At 36.0% G+C, this 14236-nt stretch overlaps 1 protein-coding gene across 1 annotated transcript in view; it reads left to right on the top strand.

Moving 5' to 3' along the window:
* FBN2 (fibrillin 2) overlaps positions 1–14236 on the top strand; it is a 148443-nt gene that overhangs the window by 64867 nt on the left and 69340 nt on the right. The window contains exons 23-26 of the mRNA XM_081940241.1: positions 1492–1617; positions 7106–7333; positions 9407–9532; positions 13320–13448. Of these exons, the coding sequence (XP_081796367.1) occupies positions 1492–1617; positions 7106–7333; positions 9407–9532; positions 13320–13448 (609 nt within the window). The remainder of the gene's footprint in view (positions 1–1491; positions 1618–7105; positions 7334–9406; positions 9533–13319; positions 13449–14236) is intronic.

Below are 14236 nucleotides of genomic sequence, written 5' to 3'. Positions count from 1 at the left end.
ATTTGGGCGTCCTCCTAGATGCCCGGCTGTCCATGGATAACCATGTAACAGCCGTGGCAAGGGGGGCGTTCCACCAGATCTGCCTGGTGCGCCAATTGCGCCCCTTATTGGACCGGGATGCCTTGCGCACAGTCACCCATGCGCTAGTGACATCTCGCCTGGACTACTGCAATGCTCTCTACATGGGGCTTCCCTTGAGATGCACTCGGAGACTACAGTTGGTTCAGAATGCGGCCGCGTGGGTGATTATGGGGAGGACTAGGTTCTCCCATGTAACACCTCTCCTGCGCGAGCTGCACTGGCTTCCTGTGGTCTATCGGGTGCATTTCAAGGTTTTGATTACGATCTTTAAAGCGCTCCATGGCATAGGACCTAGTTACTTGCGGGATCGCATCCTGCCCCATACATCCCTACGACCAATCCGCTCACACAGAGAGGGACTTCTCCGGGTGCCGTCCGCTAAACAGTGTCGGAGGGCGACACCCAGGAGCAGGGCCTTCTCTGTGATGGGCCCAGCCCTGTGGAATGACCTCCCCCTTGACATCAGGATTACTTCCGATCTCCGCTCCTTCCGTGTAAAGCTTAAGACCCACCTCTTTCAATTATCTGGCCTGGCTCAACCGTAGTTTTATCCTCCTCCTGACAGTCCTTTTAAATTGCATTTTATCAAGGGATATTTTAATGGCTAATTTTAATTTTCTATTATTATTATTAATGTGATATGTATTTGATTACTACCTCCTCCATGTATGCATGTATGTATATGTATGTATATGTGTGTACCTGTATGTCTATATGTATGTATGTATATTTTTATTGTACGCCGCCCCGAGTCCCTTGCGGAGAGGGAGCGGCTAACAAATTAAAAATTTGAAATTTGAAGTCACTGTTGCCGAAATTTTTTGGCTATAAAAAGAGCCACAAGTGACCCACTGGCCAAAGCTTGTCAAAAGGACCCCTATCCTTTTGATCAACTGTCCAGACCTGTTCTTTTCTGTAGGGGACCAAATCCTCTAAATGACTGACATTTTAAAAACTACTTCAGCTGCCTATTCTTTGGATTAAGAAATATTTCCTAAGTGTATGTAACCAAATTCTTTGCAGTTCAAAAGTTATATGAAAAATCATTTTGAATCCTGATTTCAGCTGCAGTCTATAGAAAACAAAAAACTATTAAATCATCGAAGTTCTAACCTTTTTCTCAACAGATACCTTCCCAATCACCTTTTATTTTTTAAAAATAAATCAGTTCAATTTTGACTGTGCAATTTTACACCTAAATATTCAAAATAAAGTTTCACTGCTCAGTAGAGCTTACTCAAAAATAGATGTACCTAGCATTGTACTCATACTTACATTTTCTTACTTCAAAAAATAAGCTGTATAAAGAAATGTAACTTATTTGTAAGAAATATGCTAGGTATTTTATATTTCTGATATACTGTATGCCTATAAGAATAGATTGTCAACTCCCTTTTATGTATATATCAGATGTAAATGAGTGTGAAGTTTTTCCGGGTGTGTGTCCCAATGGGCGGTGCATCAACAGCAGAGGCTCTTTTCATTGTGAGTGTCCCAGCGGTCTAACCTTGGATGGAACAGGCAGGGTGTGTTTAGGTGAGTATTCAAGATATTAAGTTTCTATCTATCTACATAAGCCACTACAAGTTACACAGTGAAAGAGATCCTCAGCTTTTATCACTCACACACATTGGCCTTTCTAGTCTGTTAACTTCCAAATGCTATATATCTGCAAGTCTTGGAATCTTAGACATGTTTGTCAACTGAAGAAAAATGAGATAGAATAGGTATTTTTTGCATTTATTATGCACTTGTTCAGGTTTAGCTTCAGATTCAGAGAAGCTAAAGACAAGAATTACATGTTAGAATTAGGCACACACACACACACACACACACACACACACACACATATATGCATATACATATACATGCAAATATATTGATCATAAATGTCTGTGGAGATTCAGTCGTCCAGGTCATGGTTGTCTCAAAGATGCTTTTTTTTAATAAAGATTTTTTTAAATGTTTGAATAAACACAAACAGACAAGACACACACACACACACAAAACCACAAAACCATCTTCCATTACATAATTGTGTCCATTGGTTATAAAAAGTTACAAAAACTTCCGTACATCCCTTCCACAGTCATCACCTAGAATTCATATCAAATCATGTATTTTAAATCAAGTATGTATGTATGTATATATGTGTGTGTGTGTGTGTGTATGTATGTATATGTATATATATCATCATCATACCTCAACCTTCATCTGATTATAATTGTTTTTACATCCTTTTATATAAAATATTCCAAATTTAAAGCAAAACCACATAATGGCATTCCATTAGCTCTTCCCAATATTATCCAGTAATATTACATCTTTATAATATGTTCTATATAAAAATTGGTTATATTTAATAACAGTGTTTCTAAACCTCCTTTCGTAATCACCATTTGCAATTTATATCAAATTTCCTCTTATCAAACCAATATGTATGTATGTATGTATGTATGTATGTATGTATGTATCTATGTATGTATGTATCTATGTATCTATGTATCTATGTATCTATGTATGTATCTATGTATGTATCTATGTATTGTGTCACAACCCCTGGTATGCCCAAATATGGGAGGGAACACACTGTTTCCCTTTGTCTCACTCCAGGAGACCATCCAGTTAGAAAACCATATTTTTAATGTTGCCTTTGTTATATTTGTGTTGTATTTGTGCTGATAAATAAATAAAGGAAGACTAGTATAGATCTATTTCAAGCTATTTAGCTCTCATCAACTAGCCATACCCTTACCCAGGTTCAAATCCCAGTAATATATATATATATATATATATATATATATATATGTATGTATGTATGTATGTATGTATGTATGTATGTATGTATGCATGCATGCATGCATGCATGCATGCATGCATGCATGTGTATATATGTATATATGTATATATGTATATATGTATATATGTATATATGTATATATGTATATATACATGTGTGTGTGTGTGTGTGTGTTGTATTTGTGCTGATAAATAAATAAAGGGAGACTAGTATAGATCCATTTCGAGCTATTTAGCTCTCATCAGCAACCATACCCTTACTGGGATTTGAACCTCGGCTGTGTTCAATTTGGGCATACCAAGGGTTGTAACACACACACACACACACACACACACACACATATATATGTGTGTGTGTGTGTGTGTTGTATTTGTATATATATATATGTGTGTGTGTGTTATCATTATCAATCAATTATTTAATTGTATCCATTGTCACTTCATTTTATACATAATGCTCTAAATTTAACTAAATTTGACTTAATTACATTACATCCTTATAATATGTTCTAATTAAAAATTGGCTATATTTAATAACAGTTTCTAAACCTCCTTTTGTAGTCACCATTTGCAATTTATATCTATTTCCTCTTATCAAACCAATATATATATATATATATATATATATATATATATATATATATATATATATATATATATATATATATCGTTATCAATCAATTCTTTAACTGTATCCATTATCACTTCATTTTATACATAATGCTCTAAATTTAAATTTGATTTAATTTTTTATTATAAGCTTTCATTACATCAACCTGTGTCTTTCCAGTAATAGTGCAGTCTTATGTCTCTTGCCATTTGTGGCATTAGTATTCTGGTTATTTCCTTAGTAAGTTTTGTATAGATTTCTCTTCACAACTTATTGCTTATTGCATATCTTGTATAAGCTCGAAACCCTCCATCTGCTTCTTCAATCAGCTTATCTTTGGTTATCATTAGTGCTTCTGACAAAATTTCTCTCCTTAGTTCCATCAATTCTCTTTTCTTCTTCTATACTTTGAGATCTGGAGTAGAGCTCCATTCCATCTATCTCCCCATTCCATATTCCACTCTTTCCATTTCCAACCATGCTCAGTTCACTGTCAGTATAAACAATTTTCTTGTCTCTTTGTTTATTTTTTCTTTCAGTTTTTAGAACTCTGACCTCCACTTTCTTCATTTGATGAACATCCTCAATTTTTCCATCAAATTTTGCTGTTCTAGGATCCATGTTCTCCAAACTCTTCTCAATTCTCTCTGTTACTTATAATAATTTTTGAATTTCAAACATAATCTTTTGCAATGTTAAGGTTTCTTTTCCATGTTGCGCCATTCTTCCAACTTGTAAACACTGCCATTTGGCATTCAAAACTTTTTATTAAATTTAAAATAAGTTCATTTATAATCTTTCAAAACAAGGCTTTGTTTTCATGCCACTCCAGCTGCCAATGAAGCTCCCAAAAAGCACCTGTATAAACAACCCATGATCTTCTCACTATCACTCTCTGTAAACAAGTTGAGGAACCTTGAAATGCAAAATCAAATGATCAAAGAGAAAAAAGAATAAACAATATTTCCAAGCCTCCAGCCTCCAAGTGGCAGTGTTACTTCCTTTCCCTCTGTTATTACAGCCCTCTTTGTATTCCTTTTATATCTTCTTTATATTCCAGGCTTAAAGAAAACAAAATTCTTAAATGGAGCAAAAAATCCAAAAAACCATGCAATCCAGCATTATAAAAATAAGGAAAAATATTTTAATCCATAGGTATAAAAAAATGAATATAAAAAGTAGTAGAAGAAAAACTAATCCATTCAATTTAAAGAATAGGAAACATTTGCAAAAGTTCCATCCGTAAAAGAAAATTTAAAAAAAGGATAACACACTGCCTAATGTAGCTTAATTTCGCCACTTGTTCTCTTCTGTTTTCAAATTTAATTTAGCTTTAATTTGGGAGGGGTAATCTCTTTTATAATAAGATTTCCTCACCAGATGGACACACTTTCTCTTTCCGTTTTCCTCCCATTCTGGAGCTGTCCCAACTTCAGCAGCTTCAATGGCTGCGCTTCTGTCGCTGGCAAAAAGAGATTCTCCTGGATCAATCAGGGACTTTGCAGTGTCCCTGAGATCAGCAGGACATACTTTTCCCTATCACCATCTCTTCAGGACAGTTTAGGTCCAAAAGGACCGTCCAGCAGCAAAAGTATCGACTGCGATCTTGGAGCTTCAAGATCGCACGTTGTCTCGTTGCGACGTCAGCTCCTCCTTCCAAAGATGCTTTTTTCAAGAGGCAACTGGACTTTCTGGTTTTTCTTTGAAAACATTTCACTTTCAGCTCTGACTGAGTGGTGGGGTATGGAAGAATTTTACAGGCCACTCTTTTTAAGATCGCAAACTCCACATTTTGGACAGAGAGGACTGCTGGTTTGAAAGAGGGATTAAAGAGGCAATCTATGTCAAAATTGAACAGCCCTCTCTCAATAAAGGAGGAGGGGTACAACATCACCTATCTCCAGTCTTCAACACAGTCCTTTCAACAGTTCAAGCAGGTTCCACACCCATTTGCACCAGTCAGGTGACCCTGATGACACAGATAAACCTCCAGGTGACCTTAATGACCCGCTAAAAGAATGCAAATGATCAGCTGCCTGCAAGGAGTATGAATCCCTCCATTCTCCACCATCCAGTCAGAGTTGAAGAAGCTTCTTGGTTGAGAAGCAAAACATCTTCAAAGAAAAACCAGAAAGCCCAGTTGCCTCTTGAAAAAAGCGCCTTTGGGATATATTGGTCATACTTACTGGAAATGAAGTCCGTTAATTAAATGGAAGTTGTTTCCACCTCAATATCACAGAATGACCGAAATGGTCAGGGAAAAAAATACAATATAATAACAAAGCCTCTCTTTTGTTTTTATTGGTTCATTTGCAGATGTACTTTTCACCCACTTCTTAGAATTTCACATTATATTTGTACTTGTTATATGCCAGCATTTCGTAATGCATCTGTAAACATATTGAATTAATTTTACAAAACAACTAAATTGCAATAAAATTAAAAACAGAGCTATGTCTCTCTCACCACAAAATAACATATATAATTTTCCTCTCTGTTATAGTATACAAATGTATTCAGAATAGACAATACATTTACATTTTCTTCTAAAAAGATAGACCTCTTCAGGAGTTTTATCAGGATAAGAAAGCAGCATGGTAGCGTTACAACTGCAGGTTCTGCTCCTTTGTTACATGCATGTAATACAATGGTGGGTTTCAAATTTTTTTAGAACCTCTTCTGTGGGTGTGGCCTGCTTTGTGGGAGTGGCTTGCTGGCCATAACTGAGTGGGAGTAGCTTGCCAGCCATTTGACTGGGTGGGCGTAGCCAACTTGTAAAATGTGGCGAAACTCACTTAACAACGCTCTCGCTTAGCAACCAAAATGTTGGCTCAGAAACTCTGGCATTGAAGCACGCAAGTCTTAAAGCTGTCACGTTACAAGACCCTTGCACCCCTAACCCTTTAGAAAAAAACCCCTCTAGGGGTGTTCAAACTTGACAGCTTTAAGATTTGTGGACTTCAACTCCCAGAATTCCGCCTCGCTTTTCATCTTGATGATGTGCGGGCGGGGGGAGGGAGCTGGAACTGGTTCTAAATGGCACTGTAGATTTGTGGAACCTCTTCTATAGAAGAGGTTAGAACTGGCAGGAACCCACCCCTGATGCAATGTTATAATGCATATACAAAAATTTACAACATAAATCTACCATGCTGTTTTCATCCTTCTGCCCTCTTCTGTATATGCTGCTTTGTACTAAATTCTAGGATATTGAGAAGACTTTTTTCTTTAAGAAGTAACAGTCACCTGTAATTTACTATTTTTAATCCATAAGAAAGACTTTCATGCATAGTTGTAGAAGAAATGGTGTTCTTTTGAATTATTATTTAATTTGAATTAATTATATTTAATCTTTATTATATTTGACTTAAGTACAAATGGGAAACTTTTGTATTTATCTTTCATATTAATTTTCATAATGAGCAACATATAAAGCCGTTATATGAATGCACATGCTTATTCCCTTACGTTTAACTGGCAGTAAACTAATCAACACATTTGAATATAGTTTTAATATTCCCAAAGGGCCACAGCCCAGGCCAGGTATGCAGCATATACAAATAAGTGCAGCAGAAAAACCTCCATATGTGATATTGCTTTTAATGACACATGTAGATATCCGAATGGAACAGTGTTACCTGAGATGGGATGAAGATGATTGTGTGCAACCTGTGCTTGGAAAATTTCGTATGGATACGTGTTGCTGTGCTATTGGTGCCGCTTGGGGTTCTGACTGCGAAGAATGCCCCAAGCCAGGCACAAAAGAATATGAAGACCTATGCCCCAGAGGTCCAGGCTTCTCCAACCGTGGGGATATTTTAACTGGAAGGCCATTTTACAAAGGTAAAGAATAATATTTCAGACAAACTTTATGTGCTTCATTAATATTTTTTTAAATTCCATTACAGGGACTCATAATCCATCAACTACAGGTAGTCCTCGACTTACAACAGTTCATTTATGACCGTTCAAAGTTACAACGGCACTGAAAAAAGTGACATGACCATTTTTCACACTTATGACCATTATAGCATCATCATGGTCATGTGATCAAAATTCAGATGCGTGGCAGCTATTTATGACGTTTGCAGCGTCCTGGGGTTATGTGATCTCCTCTTGCAACCTTCTGACAAGCGGTCAATGGGGAAGCCAGATTCACTTTACAACCATGATATTAACTTAACATCTGCAATGATTCATTTAACAACTATGGCAAGAAATGTCATGAAATGGGGCAAAACCCACCAAATGTCTCATTTAACAACTGAAATTCTGTGCTCAATTGTGGTAGTAAGTCAAGGTCTACCTGTACAATTTTAACAGATACCTTTTGATAATAAAAAAAACACAAAGTCCTTATATGAAATACACAATTGTTGAAACAATCTACATAAGTCTCTTCCCTCCTTTCCTGTGCTTGGAAGATCTTCTCCAAAACATATGAAATGTTATATACAGTATATAATGCAATTATTCAAGCAAAACAAAATAAGCATTTTCTTTTTCTTTTCTTTTGAAGCAACTACAAAGGATTGTGAATTTGGTGAGGAATGAAAGTTCTTTCCCCTAGAGATATTTTCCACTCAAAATCATATTCCAAAACCATATATTTTGTCTCTCAAATGAGAAATAGCTGAGAAAAGTGTTTTTGACTGGGAAAATGGTTAAAGAAGAAACATTTAAGCAGCTCTGCATAGCATTCCTAACAGATGTTTTTCATTACAGATGTCAGGAAACTACTAAATACTCTGTCTTGTAAGGTCTAGTTTTGCCATTGTATAATTGAAAGGAGAGTGTGGAAACATCTTACCACTGTATCCAGGATGACAAAAGGTTCTTTCAAAAGTTTGAAATATGCAAGTATGCAGCCCCATACATGGCACTCAGTAGCACTTATCCAAGTCTATATATTGAATTGCAGCCAAAGATATTTTGTTCAGTTCAATATATTTGTCTCTGGGTTTTTGAATCAGATATAACTATAAATAAAAATAATATTTATTTATACAATCAACTGAATTATTGAGCCTAATTTTCTGTGAAGGAATGAAATTATTTGGTAAAACACATTTATAATTCCCAGACTACTGTCTGAATAATCAAGGAGCCCTCTCAGAAACACAAGATTTCGCCATGTAACCTTAATCTCTCCCTTGGTCCTTTATTCTTTTCCAGGCAGCATATTCAGATTTTCTTTGCCAATGCTTTCTTCCTACAGCTAAGAGGTCAAAATCATTCATTTCGCTTCTGTACCTAAAGTAGCTTGAGAATTGAAGTCTTTTCACTCAAATCCAGTGCTTTAATCATTAAACCAAATTGACGTTTTTGTTTGTTTTTGCATTTTACTAACTCTTTCCTACTAACTATGTGGACAAGCATGTGCAGTTTTCTAGGCAATATTTTGAGAAATGGTTTGTTGTACAAAAACATTCCTTCTGTATACAGGATGTTATTATTACTTTAATTATGACTTCACAAACTTGCTTAGTAATTTAATGATTTAATTGCCTACATCAAAATAAATCTGTATCTTTTCTTATTTAATCTAAGTACATGTTATTAACTGCCAGCCACAAAGAAGCACAATTCCTAATTTCAGACAGTGATATCTTTCTTGCTCATGACATTAAAGCAAAAATGAAAGAGTTTACTGTGCATTTTGAGAAAATACGTTTTGATACAAATTCATAATGGTCTGAATTTTCTTTGGAGAATTGTTTTGTGATGGAAAGATCTACAAAATAAGTATAAGGCATCTAAATGAATGGAAACATTAAAACCGTTTATCACATATTTATAATGATTGTCCAGATGTATTCCTGTGCTTTATGATGTTTTTAAGGTGTGTGAGTACATTTTTCTATCTGATAAATAATCTTTTGAACCCAAAAGTATGAATTTATTTTCTTGTTGCAGATATAAATGAATGTAAAATGTTCTCTGGCATGTGCACAAATGGCAAATGTAGAAATACAATTGGAAGCTTCAAATGTAGATGCAATAATGGATTTGCACTTGATATGGAAGAGAGAAATTGTACAGGTAAATCTGAGGTGGGATTACATATAAAGGATTGCCTTTCACTGCTTTATTAGATGAGAGACTCCCATTGCTGTCATTAGATTCTCACTACTGATCATGTGTATCGATCTTGCAATAAGTAAAGTTTGAAAAATATTGATATCAACATCTGATGTTCATTAAAAAAGTAAAACGTTGTTTTTCTCAACATTCCTACAATCTAAATTTAGATGGTACGTCATTTTGAATGGTTAAATCACCAAATAGTAAAAATTTGAGTAGTTTTGTTCCACCTTCCATTTTTCTACCAAAACTAACAAATATTTGTACATTTTTCATTTTTGAAATATTTTGAAAAATATGTATGCAATAGCCTGCCCACAGGTGTTTAAGATCCACAGTGTGGGAATTAGATGTTTGTAAGTAAGGTTATGTATGCTTTGAAAATGATTCAGAAGTGTTTTGGACCTCTCATGTAGACAACTTGTTTGCTGTTCATTAAAGCAGGCTAACTTTTCAAGCTCTCATGAGAGCATATTGCTGTAAAAGTGGGAAAGTTGGGCTGTTTTAATGAAAAACGGAAAAGAATTCCTTTCAAATCATTTCAGCCTTAGAGGTAAAGCAACTTTTACAATCCAATAGTTGCTAGCATTCAGCCCTGGGGCCTTCTTGTTCCGTCTTCTCTCTGCAGGCCTTGTTAATTCTTTGATCTTGAACAGTTAATGAGAGAACATACAGAAGCAACAATTTTTTTCTCCAGTTCTTTTGTCTCTGATAGATTATTTAATACAGGGGTGTCCAAACTTGGGAACTATAAGACTTGTGGACTTCAACTCCCAGAATTCCCCAGCCAGCTGGCTGGGGAATTCTGGGAGTTGAAGTCCACAAGTCTTAAAGTTCCCAAGTTTGGACACCCCTGATTTAATATGAAGCATGCCTATAGAAAATACTTATCTCAATCTATTTTAACACACAATGCCACAGTTTAAAAATGCTAAGCCCATTTTGCACTGGAGTCCAACATTCTGTCATTAATATACTTGGTGTGTCTTTTTAAAAATACAGGTAGTCCTCAACTTATAACAGTTCATTTAGTGACAATTCAAAGTTATAACGGCACTGAAAAAAATGGACATGATCATTTTTCACACCTAGGACTGTTTCAGCATGCCTATGGTCACATGATTTACTTTCGGATGCTTGACAACTGACTCACATTTATGACAGTTGTAGGGTCCTGGAGTCATGGGATCCCCTTTTGTGACCTTCTAACAAGCAAAGTCAATGGGGAAACCAGATTCACTTAACTGTGTTATTAATTTAACAACTGCAGTGATTCACTTAACAAATGTGGCACGAAAAGTTGTAAAATGGGGCAAAACTCGCTTAACAAACTTTTCACTTAGCAACAGAATTTTTTGTCTCCGTTGTGGTCGTAAGTTGAGGATTACCTGTACAGATCTCATCTTTTTTACTGTAAGGAGAAAAGCATAAGTAAGAATCTTGTGGACAGTAGAGCTTGAAAAGATTTCGTAAAATGTAGTTATACTACTGTATTTAAAATAACAATAGTACTAATGTAAAATAAATTGGAAAAGTTTCAGGGAGTCAAGAGAAAAGGCAGGTTATTTAAATTATCATCAACTGGCTCCGTTTGTTTAAATATGGTTTCAACCTTTCTAAATAAATCACTATCCAACATTGTTCTGAAAGGAAAAATAATTATTTAGCATCTAAAAATCTTAGATTTAGTTAGTGACTTTATACATCTGTGAAGAATACCGTAGTTGTTTGCATGTGGGTGGCTGCACATTTAAAGTAAAGAGAAGTTTGTTCTGGAACGGTAGAAATTAAATCACCAGAGTAATGTAAAATGTGTGTGGCAAAACATGTAAATCAAGGTTTTCTTGGTATTAATACTGCTGTAGCAGTTATTTCCTTGTTTATATAATGATTGTTTTCCTTGTTTTTATAAAGATTGCATTCATGAAAACGTTCTTGCCAAACTTAACTTAAAGTTTGGAAAGAAAATGTTACCCTGAATTCTTACGCCTATCATGTATCAGGAGAATTTCCTTTTCCTCTGACATAGAGTCACCTCATCACTAGAAGAAAGGTCAATTCTCTCATTAGGGGAGCAAGGCCAATTTCCCAGTCAAGTTAAATAAAAAAATAGAGCCCCACGTAAGTTTATACTCACGCTATCACATTTACCTCCTTTCTTTTCTTTCATAATATGTAGTGAGAGATTAGAATGTCAACTGAGTAAGTCAGGAAGAGGCTTTATATGTTGTTAATGGGAGGCCTCCTGCTCTTTTTTGTGTCAGAACAATGCATGTTAAATTTTTCTACCTATTTTGACTGCTAGATTGGGAAAAATATGCTTGAAACCTTCCTTCAGTCTTAGAATTTTGATTGGCTTGTCTCACTTCCTTTCCAGTCTAGCCAATTTGAGAAGTAACCATGTGCCTGCCATCCTAGACGTTCATTAGTAAGGGTGGGCAAGCTTTCTGCCATTTTTTTCTGCAGTTTGAAGCAAAAAAGAAAACGCAGAAAGAGAAGGCTTATTTGTTGCCATACTTGCCAGTCAGCTGTTCTGGACATCTCAGAGCAATGTGAAAGAGGTGCATTTCAATATCAATCAATAAGGCCTTTGGTTTTCCTCCTGGCAGTGTCTGTCTGTCTGTCTATCCATCCGTACATGTATCCATCCACACAGAGCAAGTTATAAAATTAAAATGCATATTACAGATATGATAGAAAGTATCAAAATGTTTATGAACATCAACATAAAATCAAATCTAATTCTGGTTGTGGCATCCTACCCCATACATCCCTGCGACCAATTCGCTCTCACAGAGAGGGACTCCTCCGGGTGCCGTCCACTAGGCAATGCAAACGGGCGGCGCCCAGGAGTAGGTCCTTCTCTGTGATGGGCCCGACCCTCTGGAATGACCTCCCCCCGACATTAGAACAACTACCGATCTCCGCTCCTTCCGCAAGAAATTAAAGACCCACCTGTTCCATTTAGCTGGCCTGGCCTAACCGTAGTTTTAATTCCCAACCCTTCTGGCCGGTATTTTAATCCCTGGGGATAGATTTTTTAGATTGTTTTTAATTTTGTCTTAGAACGGTTTTATACTGGATTTGTTTTTATTCAATATTGTATTCTGTATGTGGTTTTTAGCTATGTTTGTACACCGCCCCGAGTCCCTTTGGGGAGAGGGAGCGGTTTATAAATTTAATAAATATATATATAAATATATATTGTAAATTCAAATGTTGATTAACATTAACAGAGCCTCCAGAGTGAACACCAGTTCATGTTAACTGCTTCCAGATGCAAAATGTAGTCTTTAAGTATGAAGGTGAATGGCATAACATAGATCAAGACATCCATACTGCAGACTCCATGATGTATCTTCTTGGGATATGTGTGGTATTATTTTCCACAGTGCAGACAGTATCCTAGGAACCCAGCAAGATGAACTTCTATCCACCTTATGAGAAGAAGTCATTTGCTTATAAATAATTCCAGTAGAAAGAGGGAGAGATCTGAGAAGAATGATAAAAAATAATTGTTTGTCAATGATTGTAGAAATTACTAGTTATAGCAGTGCATCCTTTTCATTATATAAATATCATCTTCTTGTTTCAGTCATCATTCTTACAATTAGTTACAATAATTGTAAGGCTCCTGTTGCCTCTGCATTTGAACTGTATTATTGTCTCTGTTTTTTGGAGAATTAATTTATTTGATGCTTGTGTTAACAATAACATATTGTTCCTTTTTTTATTCTGGAACTAGATATTAATGAATGCCGTATCTCACCTGATCTTTGTGGAAGTGGAACTTGTGTCAACACTCCAGGAAGCTTTGAGTGTGAATGCTTTGATGGCTATGAAAGTGGATTTATGATGATGAAAAACTGTATGGGTGAGTGATGGACTTTTTGTGCAGTTTTTTTCCACCTTCAAATTTCTACATATATTGGACTGAGAATCTTACAATTGGGGTACAACAATTTTATATATACATATTTATATATTATGCTACACTACACTACACTACACTACACTACACAGGGTTCCCCATTGGGGTACAACAATTTTATATATACATATTTATATACTACGCTACACTATACTATACTATGCTACACTACAGGGTTCCCCAACCCCTGGCTGCTGTCCACTACCAGACCATTAGCCACTTGGAACTGAGCCATGGAGGTGGTGGGCAAGTACGCAAGTGCACATCCCCACTTTTGCAAGTAGAGGGTCAAGTGTGCATTTGTGCTCCATTAGTGGGAACAGTGGTGGGTACAATATCCACCACTTGCTCAAAAGGAGCTGCACGCATACCTGCCACCCGCATAGACCCATTCCCTCCCCCTCCTCCCAACTAGGCCACAAAGCTGGAAAGGTTGGGGAACTTAGTATGGTATGGTATGGTATTCTACTATACTATATTATATTACACTACTATATTTGTGATGAAAAGATCTACAAAATAAATGTAAGGCATACATGCATTTTAATCCTGATTGCCATTTAATTATTTTAGTTTGCTTTAGTGATATCTGCTATTTTTATTTAGTGATTTGGTATACAATTCAGAGCCATGGTATCCCATAATAGTATAAAGTAAGTGCTATGGGACTAATAGAAGCCACTAACACTGAATCTAAACAAAAAACTCTTTCTCTTTCTTTTTCAGAACAT

This window comes from Natrix helvetica (assembly GCF_964273705.1).
Source record: "Natrix helvetica genome assembly, chromosome: 2".
Taxonomy (NCBI): domain Eukaryota; kingdom Metazoa; phylum Chordata; class Lepidosauria; order Squamata; family Natricidae; genus Natrix; species Natrix helvetica.
Note: the sequence above shows the minus strand (reverse complement) of the source record. Positions and strands in the feature narration are given on the sequence as shown.